The sequence below is a fragment of the Saccostrea echinata genome, unplaced genomic scaffold, assembly GCF_033153115.1.
Source record: "Saccostrea echinata isolate AGI-Se365-2 ecotype Australia unplaced genomic scaffold, CSIRO_AGI_Sech_v1 ptg000051l, whole genome shotgun sequence".
Taxonomy (NCBI): Eukaryota; Metazoa; Mollusca; class Bivalvia; order Ostreida; family Ostreidae; genus Saccostrea; species Saccostrea echinata.
This window is the reverse complement of record NW_026889800.1, coordinates 8,020,986-8,039,193: the sequence shown is the minus strand read 5'-3', so window position 1 is coordinate 8,039,193 and position 18,208 is coordinate 8,020,986. Positions and strand designations below refer to the sequence as shown.

At 33.6% G+C, this 18,208-nt stretch overlaps 2 protein-coding genes across 2 annotated transcripts in view; both read left to right on the top strand.

Moving 5' to 3' along the window:
- LOC133203441 (xanthine dehydrogenase/oxidase-like) overlaps positions 1–8,597 on the top strand; it is a 32,558-nt gene extending 23,961 nt beyond the window's left edge. Inside the window, exons 24-35 of the mRNA XM_061339222.1 lie at positions 303–494; positions 665–810; positions 3,028–3,109; positions 3,290–3,385; positions 3,646–3,774; positions 4,032–4,106; positions 4,218–4,270; positions 4,661–4,781; positions 6,777–6,863; positions 7,061–7,234; positions 7,485–7,652; positions 7,794–8,597. Of these exons, the coding sequence (XP_061195206.1) occupies positions 303–494; positions 665–810; positions 3,028–3,109; positions 3,290–3,385; positions 3,646–3,774; positions 4,032–4,106; positions 4,218–4,270; positions 4,661–4,781; positions 6,777–6,863; positions 7,061–7,234; positions 7,485–7,652; positions 7,794–7,835 (1,365 nt within the window). The 3' untranslated portion in view covers positions 7,836–8,597. The remainder of the gene's footprint in view (positions 1–302; positions 495–664; positions 811–3,027; positions 3,110–3,289; positions 3,386–3,645; positions 3,775–4,031; positions 4,107–4,217; positions 4,271–4,660; positions 4,782–6,776; positions 6,864–7,060; positions 7,235–7,484; positions 7,653–7,793) is intronic.
- A 2,192-nt stretch (positions 8,598–10,789) lies between these two features.
- LOC133203648 (uncharacterized) lies at positions 10,790–18,090 on the top strand. Its single transcript, XM_061339422.1, has 7 exons — positions 10,790–10,841; positions 12,419–13,234; positions 13,481–13,667; positions 13,887–14,404; positions 15,545–15,749; positions 16,017–16,326; positions 16,650–18,090. Exons 2-7 carry the CDS (start codon positions 12,491–12,493, stop codon positions 16,924–16,926), a joined length of 2,241 nt encoding a protein of 746 aa, XP_061195406.1. The 5' UTR covers positions 10,790–10,841; positions 12,419–12,490; the 3' UTR covers positions 16,927–18,090.
- Positions 18,091–18,208: the final 118 nt, after the last annotated feature.

Below are 18,208 nucleotides of genomic sequence, written 5' to 3'. Positions count from 1 at the left end.
ATTCTCTTTATTTTTGAGTGACCATGCAAAAAATATTTTTAAAGTTTTATATGTTTTATATATTAGCATCTTTTAAAAGAACCCCAATCTGAGGATCCGATATAATTTGACGAAAGTTGAAACTTTTTATAAAGAGTTATTTTACACAAAAAAACCAAAATATTTTTAACCATAAAAATCGGACCAAGCAACTTTCGGATTGCACTGTCAAATACAAGATAATAATCTTATTTTATTGTGTATTTTTTTAATTTAGTCTTGAGGTTTGTCCACATTAATTCTTATATTGTATATACACTCAGGTACTAAACCAAATGATGCCAGGGATGGCAAGCATCTATAAAATTCCCCATTACTCCTCCACCGGACATCTCTGTAAGACTAACATCCCCTCCAGTACGGCAATGCGGGGGTTTGGAATGCCTCAGGCCCACTTCATCATTCAGAGTATTATGTTTGATGTTTCGAAACACCTGGGCATGTCCCTCAATAGAGTGAGCTCTTATCAAAAAAACTATTAAATTTGTCAGTCTTCAAGTTTTTCTTTTCTCTCTTAATGAATTGGTCTTTGTCTACAAAGTTATAAAAAATTCTTTTATATATATTTGAAATGAATTTTATGAGGAGGAGAGAGATAGACTTTTGTGTCTGGTTCTGGTTACAGCTGAGAGAGATGAATACGTTCAGAGAAGGGGACACAGACATGTATGGTAAAGTTTTGTCAGATTTTAATCTGATCCGATGCTGGGAGGACTGTAAAAAACAGAGCAACTTTAACACTGTAGAAAAAGAAGTGACGGATTTCAACAGGTAACAGGGGAAAATGAATAAGTGATGTTTAAAAAGATTTAGAAACATGTATTATCACAGAGGGAATTGAACAAAGTAAGAAATGAAAGGTCCAAAATTACAACGTCTCGCAGCTAGCGGCTACGGGCCTGAGGTTGTTTATATCTGTTGGGTTCTCTCTCCCCCCCCCCCCCCAACTAAATATTGCATCCTTTGTTCCTGTGTATCTTAATATCTTTTTAAAAAAAAACGACCATCAAAGGCTAAATTCTTTAGAATATTAATTATAACACCATGTTTTGCAAATACGTTGACAATATCGAACGGCGTCAAGATTGAAAAAGTCGGACGTTCAAAATATGTACAAAGTTCGGTGAAAAATTGTGATCTTTTCAGACAAAACAAAAGTAGTTCTTGGTATTTTTTTATTTATCAACAGAATGGGATTAATTTGGGAAAAAAAACGCTGACGACATGTGGTGATACGAGAGCGACATCATGTTAAAGGAGCAGTCGTATGCTGCGTGTGTACTCGTACGAGTATTACCAATGTAAAAATTCCGTATACAAAGAAGGGTTTTGTATAGCTTTTTTAAAGAATAAGAAATACAATCAATCCATATTAAAAACAAAAAAATCCACCCATATAGGAACTAGCTTCCAGTGTGTTAAAAAAACCATTTTTTCTAATTAAGTTCTCTAATTAATATTCCCTCCCCTATTCTTGTAAGAAAAAAGTCTCTGAATATTACGCTAGGAGTACTGTATCTGCAAACCCCACCCAAGCCTTCTCTCTCTTTAGTTACAGCTTATAAACAATTGAAACCGTAAAGTGTTTCAGACAAGATACATTGTTACTTAACTCATACACCTGTGCTTATTTTACATTAAATGTATATAGACATAAATTTCTTTCTTACTTTTATTATATTATTTTGTATTTCTGCATTTTATACCGGACCGTATTCACGATGTCGAGCGTGACGTCGCGATAGTTTATAGCGTCATTCTTAAAAAATGTTACATTTTGCAAAGTAAAAGCAATAATTCGCATGTAAATTACGAGAAAACTAACTCGAAGACATATTAATTTTTTTACATAGATTTATCGGAAATCATCTCTGTGTGAAATGACCAAAAGGGGAACAATTTCGTCTGCACCATTTAAAAATTACTGAGATATTTTTTTTTTGACGAAATCTTGCCTGAAAACGAGTGAAAAATGACGTTTTTCCCTATAGAATTCAATAGAATAATAGAATAGCGTCGAAAATGTTACGACAACGATGACATGTTTGGGATTTAATAACGCAAAAACGATGCAGACGAATTTTATAAAATTTTCAGAGAATGTACAACAAAAGAAGGAGATTCAAATAACTAATTTTCATAATATGTTTTCGAGCAATTTTTAAAGATCACCAACCCCGCGACCTACTTTAAGTGTTAAAAAAAAAAGTCTAACCTGAAGAACGTGAAACAGAAGTTGTTTTGTGAGCGTCTTAAGTTGCTTTTACGTCTATGGTTATAAAAAAAAAGAATTCAAAAAATAATCCCATCTCGATTATTTTTTGATATGCGCTCTGATTATAATAATTATACTATTGATGCAATATTTTGGTAAATCAAGTACATGTATAACCCCAATTTTAGAGAGAGAAGAGGTCTTTTATCGTTCATCACTTTCATACATCTTCAAATCCTAGAAAATTAAAATGAATTAAAAGGGTTAATGCTGTAAGCTTATTAGTCTTCGGGGAGAATGAAAATCTTTTTACAGTCCGTGCGAGACAGTGTGTTTTGAAATGAAGAAAAAAAATGAAATGACACATATTGTATCGCTGCAAGATTACGGTAATTAAGAGTTGCGTTCTTTGTCTATTATATACACTCTCAAAATTGTGCTTTGCTACTTTGGGTTTCCGGGGCATTTTTGCCAGTATAGTGTTTTTGTATATCGGAGTTTGAAAGCTTTCTAAACGTGAACGTAAAGACGATGGACGAATTTTTTTTTTTACTGACATGCTAAATCAATAAGACATTCAGTGTAATAAAATAAATGGTGCCTGTTTTGGAGGGAAACAGTTGAAATTGACTCGTCGGTTGACAATGGTTTTCCTTGGGGTATCAATTTCAACTGTTACATGTACCCTCCAAAACAGGCACCATTTATATAATATACAACCTCTATCATATCTTCACTGTTGATTTCTAATGTTGTTATTCCATCTCTGTCAGGGACAATAAATGGAGAAAGAGAGGTGTAGCCATGTCCCCCTGTATCTTCTTCTTTGGATACCCTCCACTGAGTGCTAATTATGTAAGTTTATCATAGACTAAGTATATTTGTTAATCATGCATTATGATCAAAAGTGGTAACTAACATACATGTATACTTCTTTACCTTCCATTGTATGATAAAAGTAAAACCAAAACCGAATTTCATTAATAATGTTTGTTCACTGTCTGTTGATTTGTAAAATGCAGTTTGGATTTTTAGGCTGGGGCTTTGGTCAATGTTTATAAAGATGGTTCAGTTTTGATATCACATGGAGGGATAGAAATGGGACAAGGTCTTCATACAAAGATGTGTCAGGTACACATAAACATAACGAAATGGAATCTACAAGGAAAAGATTTCTCTTTTAAAAGTAGATATACTTAGTACAGAGTTTGCGATGCAATGTCTGACCCTATATCAGTGGAATTTATGTTTGAAATCAAGGAAAAACTAAATTTCATCAAAGAAACAGACGAATAAAGATGATGCTTTAAATTTTTCATCATTTCAAAAATTGAAATTGAAATTATAAATTGTCATACAGTATACTTGTTTAGTAAATTGTGTACGTATAGATTGCAGCCACGGTATTGGGTATCCCATTACACCAAGTTCATCTTTGTGAAACAAGTACTCACTCGGTTCCCCACTCTACTGAATCTGGAGGGAGTTTTGTGGCAGACATAAACGGAGGGGCGGTAAAGGTAGATATCTCTAACGATGTTAATTATCATGCATTTTATTATTAGGTTCAGATTCTAAATCTCTTGTCGTCTGCAATAAAACTTCGACAACCCATCCATAAATACTTAACCTATTACATGAAAATGAAATGCTTATATGTGAAATTTGATTTTAAAAAATTAGAGCGTAAGCAGATTACAGAAAGTAAGAAATTTATGTTTGAAAATGAGTTCTATTTCCGATATCCATCTCCCCATTGTTTATTTATGTGTTGTAGAATGCTTGTGAAGTAATCAAAGAAAGACTAAGTGTTCTAAAGGAAACAATGCCAAATGCATCCTGGACAGAATTGGTGTGTGAGCTCATTTTAGGAGATTTAACTATCATTTCATCTTGATTAATTATACAATATCCTCCAGTTATTATGAAATGTCAAATGCATGCAAACAATTTGTCTTTGTAGATTAACGCAGCCATTTTCAGTAGAATTAACTTATCTGCCACCGGTTTTTACAAGTAAGTGCAATGATGCAATAACAGTATCAAGGAGGTTAATCAAACCTGATAAACATTACTTCATGATTGTTTTAATGATATTGGTAATTGATGTTCTCTTCGACATAGCTGTTTGAAGTGGTTTAATAGAATTCTTGAATAATGTTGTTCAGATGACCAGGCTTCAAGACCATAAATAGACTCAAGTCAAAATTTAAAATTAATTGAATTTTTTATATAATTTTTTTAATCAAATAAAATTTTCAACTATGTTTGTATTTGAATATTCTAGGGCTAAACTGTCCTTTTTTTAAACTTCGTGAAATAAAACTTAAGATATTCAAAATCAAAATTTTGACTGCTGTCTGTTTCCGATTTATGGTCTTGAGGTCAGTTTTCTTCGCTCTTCAGATCACGTGACAAAGGATATAACTTCAAGAAGCAGGAGGAGGGAGGGGATTACTGCTTGTACCACGGCTACGGCGCGGCGTGCACCGTGACAGAGATTGATGTTTTAACAGGAGAGAATCAGGTCCTTGTTTTGATATGTTGGACATTTTACCTTTTAATCTACTTCATGCCAGTATTCATTTATTTGAATCTCTTCACCATTTTACAATAGCATATAGAGACTTACACCAAATAGATAATTTAATATATAGCAATAGCATGCGTGAATAATAAAGAACAAAAACTAGTACTTTGCTATAAATGTGAAGCATGGGAATTCTAGGCCGGGGAGCATATTTTATTTATTTTCTTTATAAACGAACACATTTTTTCTCAGGAAACAGTGTTTATTGCTATTCATGATGTTTTTAAAACTAATTATATTCTTAAATCTTATGTGTGTTTTCTGTTAAGCATAGCATTCTTTCTTTTTGTAGTGAAGTGCACATTAGTAGGCAATGAAATTCATCTCCGATTTCTTTTAGATTACATTCACAATTTACTGTGTACGTCAGATTTATGAAAATGAATTGACTTTTCATTATTATAACCTCCTACAAACAAAATTTGATGAATATCTAGAAATCGCCATGTGTCCATCTACCGGGATATTTCTCTTTCCGTCTGGTCGTTTTGAATCTTTTGTATAACATAACTTTGCAAATGAGAAACATTAGTTGCTCGTACAAGACAAAGTGTCCGAAGGCCCTAACTCACACTTCGGACAAAGGATGCCTATGACCAAAAGGTGTCTTGTGTCCCCGATCAACGTCATTTGATCAAGATCAAGACTGCACTTTTCCAAAGTGTACAGTTTGGTTTAGGGCTTTATTAGGGCCCCGCAAGGATTTGCGGGTGCCCTATAGTAATCACTCTGTCTGTCTGTCTGTCCGTCTGTCTTTCTGTCTGTCTGTCTGTCCGTCTGTCATTCTTCCGTCCACAAATTTTCTGTTTTTTTTTCTAATAACTTTTTTTAGGGTTGGCAAATTAACTTCAAATTTGGTATGTTGGTTGAATGGGCAGTAAGACATAAGATTGAAATTATACATGACTATTTATAAGAATGTACAAAATAAGTAAGTAAATGATAGGTGTTGACATTAAGTAAAATAATTGAAAGATTCACAGGTATAGAGTAATTGAATATACTTAATGACTCTTTGATGTTTGGACATGAATAACAGATAATAACACAATGTTGTTATAAGAGATTAACAGTTCTTGAGACAGCACTCTATCTCTTTGTAATAACAGATCAATTGTCCGAAAAGTGTCACTCGTAAATTAAATTAAATAATTAGATTCGTTGAACATATCGTGAGAAATAAGATATAACCAAAAAAAAATTTAGAAATTGAAAGGTAAAGTCCAAAATAAAGTTGTTTTTTTTTTTTTTTTTTTTTTTTTTTTTTTTTTGAACAGTGGATTTTACACTGTGATAACTTGCAGACGTTTGATTTATTCATAGTTAAAAAATCTTTTGCTAAAATGCAAAGATGTTAGCTCATTTGTAACACGTTTATTATTTTTTTAATGAAACATTTCATAATCAACAAAACTGTTCACCAACTGGTGTTTAGATTTTTATGTGTTGTTGTTTTTTTTTCCAAACGCACCGGTTATATCTAAGTATCTAAGAGGCCGTTGGAAGAAATTTCACGAGAAGGGGGTGCACAACCAAATATTTTCAGATAAGGGTGCGCATTATCAAAGGGAAATTCCTATTCAAGCATAAAAAAAGTTATCAGACGTTATTATTTACATGATTTAGACACAAGCATAAAGAAGCTATGTATAAATGGGCATCCGCCCCCCCCCCCCCCCCCCCCCCGGTTCCTACGGCCATGAAAAAAAGTAATATAGTGTATACAGAATAAATTCATGTCTAAGTTTTTATGTTGATGCCAGTGAATGGAACTTTTATTGTTTCCTAGAAGAAAAGAATTCATTTCTGGACTCAGAGCCATGTTGTAACATTGGATTTAACTTAATTTTCTTGATTCTTCGCGTAATAATAAATTTGCTCACGTTAGACAAGCTTTTTAGGAAAGCTAATACTTGTTTATTTTATATTTAGATTCTGAAAACAGATATTGTATTTGATGTGGGGAAAAGTTTGAATCCTGCTATCGACGTCGGTCAAATTGAAGGAGGATTTGTACAGGTAATCGGAAAACTCTTTTTTCAAAACTATCACTTATATTGTTATCGTCTGTTGATAATTTTTTGATGGCCAGACTTGGCAGGAAAATTGATGCCAAAATTGATAAACTACATGATTAAATGATAATAGAACACATCACTGATGCAAATCAGTTACTGCAAATTCTTGTCATCTCAAGAAGAAATCCTATAAAACAGGGTTGTGGTATGATGACTTCCGAACAAGTGACAGTGAATCCAGAGGCTGGTCTAATAGAAGCTTGTGGACCAATTAACTACAAAATTCCTGGGATCAGAAACATTCCGAAAGATTTTAAGGTCACATTATTGAAAGAAGCTGCCGGTGGCCATAAAGAAGTGTATTCATCAAAGGTATGTCACACAGCAATGTCGGATGGTTGACAAAATATAATATTCTTCTTAGGTTTACAAAATATGCCTCTACATGTATATTATTTTTGTTAGTCGTTATTTCATCCAATTGCAAGCTTTTGAAAAACAACCCTATGTTTTAGTACGATTCCTTCAAATTCATGGATATATGATGAAAGTGATCACCACAAGAAGTACGTGTCGTATTTGATTTCTGGCCTGACGCTAACTAGCTATTTTTCTACTTCAGGGAATTGGGGAGCCACCTTTATTGCTGGCTGTATCTCTACATCTTGCTCTGAGAGAGGCTGTGATAGCTGCACGTAAGGCAAATGGATTATCTGGTAACTACAGACTGGAATGTCCAGCAACTCCAGAGAGAATCCGAATGGCATGCGCCGGACCAATTGTTGAAAAGGTTATACTTAAATCTCTAAAAGTTCGAATATGTCGTCCCTTTACAACGTCTAAGAACATCTTAACAATAATTGTATTGAATTTCGAAAACTTAATTGAAGAGTCAAAACTTTTCTTTATATATCATTTTAATTCATTTCAGTGTCGTGATGTAAAAGAAGAAAGAAAAGTAATTCAAGTTTAAGGCAGTTTGCTATCATTGCTGATATATAGTTTAAGATGATAATTTCTATATACGGAGAGATCAAGTTATCAACACCAGAGTTCTTCGATTTTCTGGTTTGAGTATAATAAGGCAGAGTTGCCAGCAACCTTTAATTGTAGTTGAAGTTACGTGTTGTTTCTATTTATTTATAACACTTGGCTTTTCAGAACATTTGCAATATATAAATGTGCAATTGCATATCAGTTAAATTTTAAGACTGGCATACCTGACGTGGAAAAAATGAAAAAAAAAGTATGAGCTCCAAAAGCATGGGAAAAGTGAGTGGATAAAAATAAGTACATGAGTACATGTGCGTGATTTATATATAAGTACTCGTATTATAAAGCATGGCAAGTGCATATGTAGCTAGATGACCAAACACAAAAAGACTGGAATATAATGTGTTGTCAGTTCTACAAAGATTGACTATCATGTGACTTATCCATGTGTATTTAATGATATAAAGGTACACATGATAAATGTATATACATATATCAAGTGTAGCTATTAAATTCTTCGTTCAACAAATATTTAGTATTGGAGCTATAATTTGTGCAAGTATGTATATAATTATGTTGAATTTGAATTAGCAACATAAAGTGCAAATTTAATTTTTGTTTCCTACTAGATTGAAACTGTTGAGTGTGTGTGTGTGTGTGTGTGGGGGGGGGGGATAGTGAGAGATTATAACCACACTTTGAATGGGTAGCTTAATTACAAATTCTGGCTGGAATATTTGTCTTTTTTTACCGTCTCTTTTTTTTTTTTGGGGGGGGGGGGGAAGAAACTTTGAAAATTTACTCTAGTGTGGTGCATATATATTTTCTTGTGACAATTTTAAAAGCTTGTTCAATTTCAATGTAACACCAGCTTTTCTTTCTGATGAATATATATGTGACATTTTAACTGTCATGTACGAACAGATATAAGCGCAAAACCTTTATCATTCTTTAATAAGAAAGATTTTTTCTATTAATAACTATAATCGATAAATGTACGTGATTCAATATGCATAAACAAGAAACATGTTTTGAAAAATAAAAATATGAGACAAATGTGTCAGACTCTGTGTCTTATATTTCGAGTTCAGTGGGATATATCGAATCAACATACGAATGAAAATGAATAATTATTATTAATGATATTATGTCATCGATATATCTTAAAGTCGAATTGAAGGTCACAGCAAGAGACTTCTTCTTTTCATGTAGGATTTATTTAACAAGAGAAAAACATTGTTGGCAAGCTAAAAACTAACATGATTTCAACTTTTCACTCGTCAACTTCCTTAATATTTGTCATGTTTATGCATGTACAATATACCATAATAACCTGCATATGAGGTTTATGTCTCCCACTTGATTCGTTACGCAAGAGCATATTCTACGTTCGAACAATTTCTAGACGAGGCAGGCTACTGCCTACTGACATATAAGTTGATGATATAAGGGTATCAAAAATCTTGTTTAAATTCCAATTTTATAGTCGAATGTTGACTGACATCTTTCATAAAAGTTGTCTGGTCATTTTTTCATACTGAATGTGTCGTTGGAGGGCTGCAAATTTATACCTATACTCGGCACTCAGGGCCATTGAGCAATGAGGGGTCTTTTTCGTGCCAACACCTACTGCGACACGGCAACTTGGTTTATACGGTCTCATCCGAAGGACCGGTCTCCATGTCCCGCAGTGCCGCAACAATAGTAAGTCGATATAATATCCCTCACTTTTCAATGGCCATGAGTCAACTTGAAGCCCTTCACCGACATACGGTGACGTTCCATACATATTCGAGTAATATAATCGTGCAAATGACGTTAAATTACAAACAATCAGTCAATCTCTAATAGCACTGAGCACTGATATTATTGAAGATCTTTTGAGTAATTAAAAAGGATAAAAATGCTTGTGTCACGATTATGTCTCCGCCAGTGTTCCTTGGCGGAAATCGGTTCTTGAACAGAATCTTGAGCATCAGATCCTTCTTTTACGATAATGCTTATTTTAGCATTTTTCAACCTAAAATCTCAGTTTCTTGATGTTTTCAGTCATAATTTAGTACATGTATATTAGTAAGAGTCATCCATGAAGTGATGTTTTACGTATATACATGTAACACACCAAACAAGCATCTCCACCGAATAAATAAAAATAAATAGATTTTTAGAGAAATCGATTCCCTTTAATCTAGCCTTATTACATATGTATACCAATGCTTATTAGCATGATATGAAATTAGAAGTGAATTGCGAAGTCTTGCAATGATAAGCAAAACCTTTTTACACTATGTATTATATAATAATTGATGTAAATAGAAGAATTAGAATACCGTATAAGAAAAACACACACACACACACACACACACAATTTTAACTGAATGTCTGGATACCTATCGCTTTTATCCTAAAATACATTTGTTGAATAATTTTCAATTAGAAAATGCATAGCTGGCTTCCTGAAAATATATATATATACATGTATTATGAGATTTCATAATGTTCTCTCTAAATAATATGATTAAGTATAATGGTAAATTTTAAAGAAATACCGTGGGTAAATACACTATAATTTGTGAATTTGGTGATATTTTTTATGAGCATTTTCAATTACTTAACCAGTCTTAACTGCTGATTTTCAGAACCTGAGGATCAGATTACCTTAAAAGCCCACGTCTTATTAGAATTTGTAATAATTATTTATTAAAAAATATGTCTCTCAAATATGATGTTCTTCAAATGATTTATTGCTCACAAATGTATGATGACTTGATACTAAATAAATCAATGAGGAAAAAAAGATCTTCGGTCCAATGTCCCGAACAAGCCACCGTAGATCTATGTATGTTTTACAATATCATTAGAGTGAATGCCCTTTCAAAATTATTATATATCTGCCGGAAGGTGGCGCTCTGGCATGTTTATACGGCAACAAAGATGGCGGACTTTAGTGGAGGGAAGGAGAGCGGATAGACAGCACATCACCGACGTACGTTAAATGCTTACAAGTATTAGCTTTCCTAAAAAGCTTGTCTGACTTGAGCAAATTTATTTTTACGTGAAGAATCAAGAAATGTTAAATACAGTGTAATCAACATGAGTCTTAGTCATAAAATGAATTCTTTTGCTAAGAAACAAAAAAAAAAATCAATTCAGTGGCATCAACATAAAATAAAACTTGTCATGAATTTATTCTGTGTACATTATATTTCTTGTAATTTCGGGGGGGGGGGGGGCAATAATTTTGTCGATTTATATACATAGCTATTTTATGATTGCGTCACCTAAATCATGTAAATATTAACTTCTGATAACTTTTGTATGTTCTATAAGGAATTTTTCCTTGATAGTGTCCACCCTAAACTGCAAATTTCTGAAATTTCTTCCAACGGGTCTGTTCATTGGATACAAAGATAAAACCAGTCTTTTTGAAAGAAAAAGTTGCAACATATAAAAATCAATTGGTGAACAATTTTGATAGTTAAGAAATGTCTTATTTAAAGAAATGAACGTAGCTAACATCTTTGCATTTAAGGACAAATGGTACAAACAAAAAATGGATGTCTGGATAGATGTATATTTTTGGACCTATTTTGATCGCAAATGATGTTCAAAATTCTACCTGTCTTCAACCATCCTTATTAATCTATACAATTTTTGTCGCTTTAAATCTTATTAATGTGAAATTTCGAATGAAAAATTAAAAACTCTGCGGTTAAATTTATTCATTTTACTTATATAAACATGGCTTTAGTTGTTATTTTCAAGATATTCAATAAAAGTTTGTTTGTATCATCTGTCCTTAAGCAAAAGAATATTCAACATCTATCCTTCACTTTGATAATTTTTGAACTATGTTATAGTTACATTATAGATATTAACTGGTTATTGGTAAATACACTCACAATTTTTAATTCACGAAGGGCAGAAATAAAACATCTGCAAGTTATGAATATGTGTAGATTTATAAAAATTCTAAAGGTAGAGAGTCTTAGTATGTATTGAAAATAAACATCCATTAGTTAATCTGAAAAAGATAATCGACAAGTGTTGACCTGATCAGCTTCATTCCTGCTGTTTTGCTGGACATAAATGATATGCATTCGAGAATGGCCAAATGTTATGTAACCTGTAATGTATAATGTGATAATAAATAGGTCCAGTACTCTGGCTTGTTTGGGTGTTTAGCATGATTGTTTTCTGTACTCCCCATGCTCTCCAACTGAGTATGAAGTTTCCAAGATCAAGTTATCACAAGAATTCTATTGAACGACTTGACCAACAAGCCTTGGCTAAATCTAATACTGTCTGACGCCATGGCGTCAGACAATAAATTTATACATTTTTACAATTAAACACGTTAAAATAAGGTGACCAGGTCAGGAAAGTAGATCACGTTCATGACATCTGTTATAGCCCCATATCTTTACATTTTTATTTCATTTTTTGAGAGAACTTCAAACCACACGACTAAATGTTTTTAATACAAAAATTATTTGTTTCTAGTCCCAGACCTGTTGTGATTAAGAAATTTAATTCCAATGGATGTTTAACTTTTATTTTCAGGCCTAACAATCGTGTATACCACCATCCCAATATATTCTTAACAAACCGTTGATAATATTAAAAGAGTGCACAATGCCTCCGAGACACAGGGCTGGTCCTGTGGACTTAACAGATACAGATGTTAGCTACCCCCTCCATCGTCTCTTTGATGAGTACAATTTAGATCATATACCAGTGGATGAGCGCTTGAATTCATTCAAGAAGCGTGACCTTGCTCATATCAAGCACTACAAAGCTGCTGTCAGAATCTTTGGAGGACCACTGAGTAGAAAGAGAGTTATGATTGCCCCACCTATGGAAACACCATTGAAACATCGACTGGGTGTGTATCATGGTCGAAAATCCCCTCCCCTTTCCCCACCAGTTCTAAATGCAGAACTTAGAGAACAAGTTCAAGCAGAGCCTAAACCATCTGAGGAAGAAATGATTGCAGAGAAAGAAATGCAGAAAGAGGAGGAATATAAAAACTGGATGACAGATCGGCAAACATTTCGTCATGATCTGGAAAATATGGGACTAAGTGAACGCTGGCTGAATCAGAAACCAAACATGACAGCCCTAGAGAAAAGAGTGCTGGTCAGAATGATCAAGGAGAGAACTCCCCATTATGAACCCCCACCTGTTGTCCCAGAAACCCCCTCTGAGGCCTCTATTCATGATGTGCCCAATGTTAAGATCCCAGCTCCTCTTGGTATAAGAATTTTGGAAGAGCACTTGAGGAAAAATAAAATTCGACTTCTTGACTTATTTGTTGCCACTGATAAAGACAAAGACTGGAAAATCACAAGAGATGAGTTCAGAAAGGTCATCAAAGAGGTACATCATTGAGATAAATTAACGTGTAATAATTTATTGAATTTATAAGAAGTTTCTAAAAAATGTCATACATTTGTTGTATAACTAAGCTTAATAACAGTATCTTTGTGTAACAACTGTCACTGTGAAGCAAATTAAGTGTAATATAAATACAAAGTTTACTCAAAGAATTGAACAGAGTAATAAGCATTCATTGTTGAACTATATACTGTGAAGCAGGTGATTGAGTTAAGTTTGATTTTACAGTCTAAGGTTCCTATGTCCGAGGCTTTGCTGGAGGATATGATTCTCTCCCTTGATATGGATTACGACAACAATTTAGATTATAAAGAATTATCAAAAGGCTTGTCATTTTGGAAACGAGAGAGAAGGGAAAATCGCAGAAAGCAGATTTCAAGAGAATCTACAATGGATTCTCTAAAGTCTAGATCAAGTAAGCATCATCTTTTAAGTCTTTTACTGATTTAGGAACCTTAACACAAGTGCTTGAAATGCAAGTTTTAGATTTTGAAAGCTGTACTAAATCCTGAGATGGCTGCTAAATTCATATTCAAATATATGCACCATCGCTCTGTGAATATTTACAAAATAGTTATTATATTTGATATATTAATAACTTTTTAAAGAAAATTTAATTATTTTTTCATCAAAGGTTCATCAACGTCATTACCTGCTGCCAATGCCAACTCGTCCGAGGAAACAGTAGATGAAAACCAAGATGTAGATGAAAAGATCATTCGCAATTTTTCACCAAGTAGGTCAAACCATGATGTCCATTCAAAACCTTCCAAAACCTCTAATAGTCCCCCCCAAGGTACATCCAGGAAATCTGCAAGATCCTCAAGCAAGTCTGAGGACAAGCCTGAAAAAACTTCCACTGATAGGACACAGGGTTCCCCGAAACAAGGGACCAACTCAAAGTTGGAAAAACAAGACTCTGGTTTAGGAGGAGGAGATAATGACAGTAAAGGAAAGCAAGTGAATATTGAAATAGAAATTACAGATACCTCAAAGGTAGAGCCCAAGAGGAGTAGGAGCACCACTCCCCAGTATCTGTCACCCCCCGAGCAGGACACAGGGCCAGAACACATCGTGTTATCATCTGAGGAAGCAATGGTGGACCTGAGGAAAAGAGACAGGGAAGCTCTCAAAACCAACATGATGAGAATGGTAAGTATCTATTGCAGGTGCTGAAAAATCCCATTCACAAGTAATTTAAGGTTAGGTATGGGCATTCTATGCAAATGAGCTAATTAAAACACGTAAGAAGTTTCTCTATTGTACAGAGAAGGCTTAAACTTACCTTTTTTTATACATGCTAAGTACTCCTGGCATGGTATCGCCAATACACATAATTATGTTATATTATGACATCATTGTCCTTTATAACTCAAAGAAATAAATAACCTCAACAAAACAGCTTCAGTGCAAGGGCATAGTACATTTAATTCAACAAAAATAAAATTTAATAATAAAAAACAGAACATTCCAAAGATTGATGATATTGTAAACACGTTAAAAAATGCAGGATCTGTTGTAAATGTCTTTTTATTCTGATGAAATGAGAGAATGCACTGGATTTGTGCAACAATTTCATTAATCTTTTGAATGTTCTTCCTCTTATAAAATAATTCTGTAGAATTAAATAAGATATACCCTTACACTGAAGCTATTTTGTTCATGTTGTTCATTACCTTGAGTAGTAGAGAACAATGACTTCATAATATGATGTCATAATGTGCAATGGCTAGAGTGTATAACTTGACATAATAATAGTAATAATTGGCTCACCTGCATATAAACGGACCAATACCTAGCCATAATTTACCTGCATTTATCAGATGCTGGGGACTAGTGAATTTTAGAGGGGGAGGGGGCAAGTGAATTTTTAATAAACACTTGCCAATGGGCAAGTGACTTTAAAAAGATAAATCAATAAATAATTAAAAACAAGTCTTAGATTTGCATCTAGATTAAAGTCAATTTTTTTTTTGCCATAAGAGTTATCTTCCTTTGTTTATCTTTACTAGTGGTATAACTTGTATGTGTGCCTGTCCGGGAGGGGGGTGTAATGTCAAAATTCACTTGCTCTACCTGTATATTTTACTTGCTCAAGCATAAACTATGAAATAAAAACATTAAAACAAGACAACATAACTGTCTCTTATTTTATCAAATGAATAAATTCACCATCAACCTGAAAAAGCTTGCAGCCTTTACAAAATGCATTGTTCTGAATGTTGGCAACAGTTGAAAATGCCCATCACATGAATTAAACATCATTTTCATAGAACATTTTCCCAATTGTAGTCAGCTAAAAGGTTAGAGGAGGGGCCAGGCATCATTAAGGTGGGGGATAAGGCTATAGATGACCACTGTATGCAGTCCACACTGGAGGGGGAGATGGCAGGGATGGTGGATAAGTTTAGACAGCTCAAGCTTAGAGAGTTCTATGAAGTTAACAAGCTGTGTACTCAACAGGGAATTGCACTCAGTCCATCTTTACTAGAAAAAGGTAAAATTGCTTTATATTTTAAATGTGGATTAAAATGAATGTAATAATGCATTTACTATAGACTGAATTGATTTCATAGTTTAATTAGTGCTAATCCCTTTGTCATATGTTATCAGAAGCTTCATTTGGTGAAAATCTTCAAAACATTTCATGCTTAAACAGTAAAACTTAATAAAAATTTCACTTCTTTTAATTTCTTTAGAGGAAAATTAAACATCACTTAATATTTTATTTGAATTTTCATATCTGATGTCATTGGTCTTTCAGTTCTATTGTACCCTCCTGATATCCCACATACCTTTATCAGTAAGCAAGTAAAGACCCCAGGGGCGCCTCTTCTCTCAAGTCACTATGCTGATCCTCCAAAGAAGCCCCGGACCCCAATAGAGGTCAAACACAAAGATCGGGTAAGACGATCCCAGAGTGGTCGACTCTTGATAGACAGCCGACATCGTTACCCCCAGGGTCGCAGTGTGGCCCCCACAGGCACCAGGGCTAATCTGTCTACAGGAAAAGCCATCATCAGGAGGAAGGTGGACTGCTGGATGTCCTTTGAGGAGTACGACAGACTCACAAGGTAAGAATGGCTGTGTCCTCAGGTGGCCATCAAGAACCATGGGCAACTTGTAATTTACAGGAAGACATATCTGGTTTGATTTAGTTTTAAGATATTTTATTGGATTATTCTGTTTATACCCTTTGTGTAATAAAATTAATACAATTATACTATAATAAAACAAATCAAACCTGATTTGTCCTATATATTTAACTTTAAAAAATTTATCTAGCTTTAAAATACATACACGTTTTCAAGTTTTTCTGTATACTCCCAAAAAACTTGTGAATACAATATTCTAAGATAGAAATGATATTGTGACATTTTTTTAAATTTTGTAACAGCCACTTGGCAATCAGGTACCAGCAATTACATGGCTCTTCCGATTCCAATGCCTTCTGGCCAGGCCAGCTTCTGGATAAAATTAAACTGTGTATGCCCCCGTACGATAAACCAGAAATACCAGACCAGAGCGAAATTGTGTTCCAGAAGGTCAAGGAAAGAAAACTGACCAACCTTGGGAAAGCCCGGGATTACTCTGCATGGCCAGTGAATGACCAAGGATACGTACAGTCTGGGATTTATGACCCTTTTGCTAGAAAATTTATTCATAATTATTGATGCTAGGAAATTTATCGGTAATTTTTTAGGGGTGTTGTTCTTTGATACCTTTAAAAACTGGTACACTTATGTCTGTTACTTGCAATGTTAAAGTTTTTATTTGCATCTTTTTATGTATTGAAGTTGTTACTGGAGAATTTCGTTTGATATTTGTTTGATACTGAGAGAAGTTTATTTGTTACCTATATTATTTCAATCACCAAGAGTTTCTTACAGATCTTCTATACATTGAACACTAAAGAGTTCTAATTCTGAGGTATTTTTATGCAGTTTGCTCTTGGATATAAAATAAAATGAATAAAAATATACAGTATAATTCTTAATTTGTAATCAATTCAAGCATTCTTAAAGTTTCATTTGGCCTAGGTAAATTGATTGAGCACTGCATGTTTTTCCCCATTAAAGTAAGCAATTTCTGTTCATCAATACCTTGTTGTCCAGGAACATTTTTCCTAGGGGTATATTGTGGGAAACTATGTTGAAAATGAAATGATAAACTCAATATTTACACCTTGGTATAATAAAATTGTATAAATATTGTCAAAAAACATTTTTCATTAGTGTATAGATGGTCATGCAAGAGATTTATTAAACTCCATAGAAGTCTTGTAGGAGCATGTTTGTTTGGTAAATTCTATTGTATTTTTCGATTTCAAGTCTTAATTATAATAGAATGAGCTCTTTCACAGGGGGAATTGTATACGATATGATGTAGATTATGATGAAATAAATGACAGGAAATACAACAGTCAAGGGTAGTAGTTCAAAGGAGTCCATTATATTCACTTAACATGGAGAATATAATTGTTTTTGTGAAATCAAAACTAGAACACTGATTGAAAAGTCATGATCATGATTAAGTCTTAATGAGATGTTAATATATATGATTCCTTTAACAGGGACCAAGTTTTGTTGAAATTTTGTAAGCTTGGCAATAGATTTATTGTAGAACTACAGGGCACTACATTTTTATACTTTTTACTTTTGCTGGTTGCTGCCAGCTGACCTGAGGCCTTTCTGATTCATATAAAAGTATTGTTCATATATAACTGTGATATTTTTTCTATGATCTTTATTCTTGAGTCTTTGTTTTATTTCAACTTTGCTGCTGTGTTTTTTTAACTGCTGAAATATGAAAATAAAAACTGTACAATATTACATGTACCTGCTGATGTTCCCATCTTGACTTGTTCACTTGTTGTAGAGACAGTTTAATGAATATTTTAGTCCATACCTGTATGTTATTGATGTAATCAACGCTTTTTGCATCCTTTGAATGCTG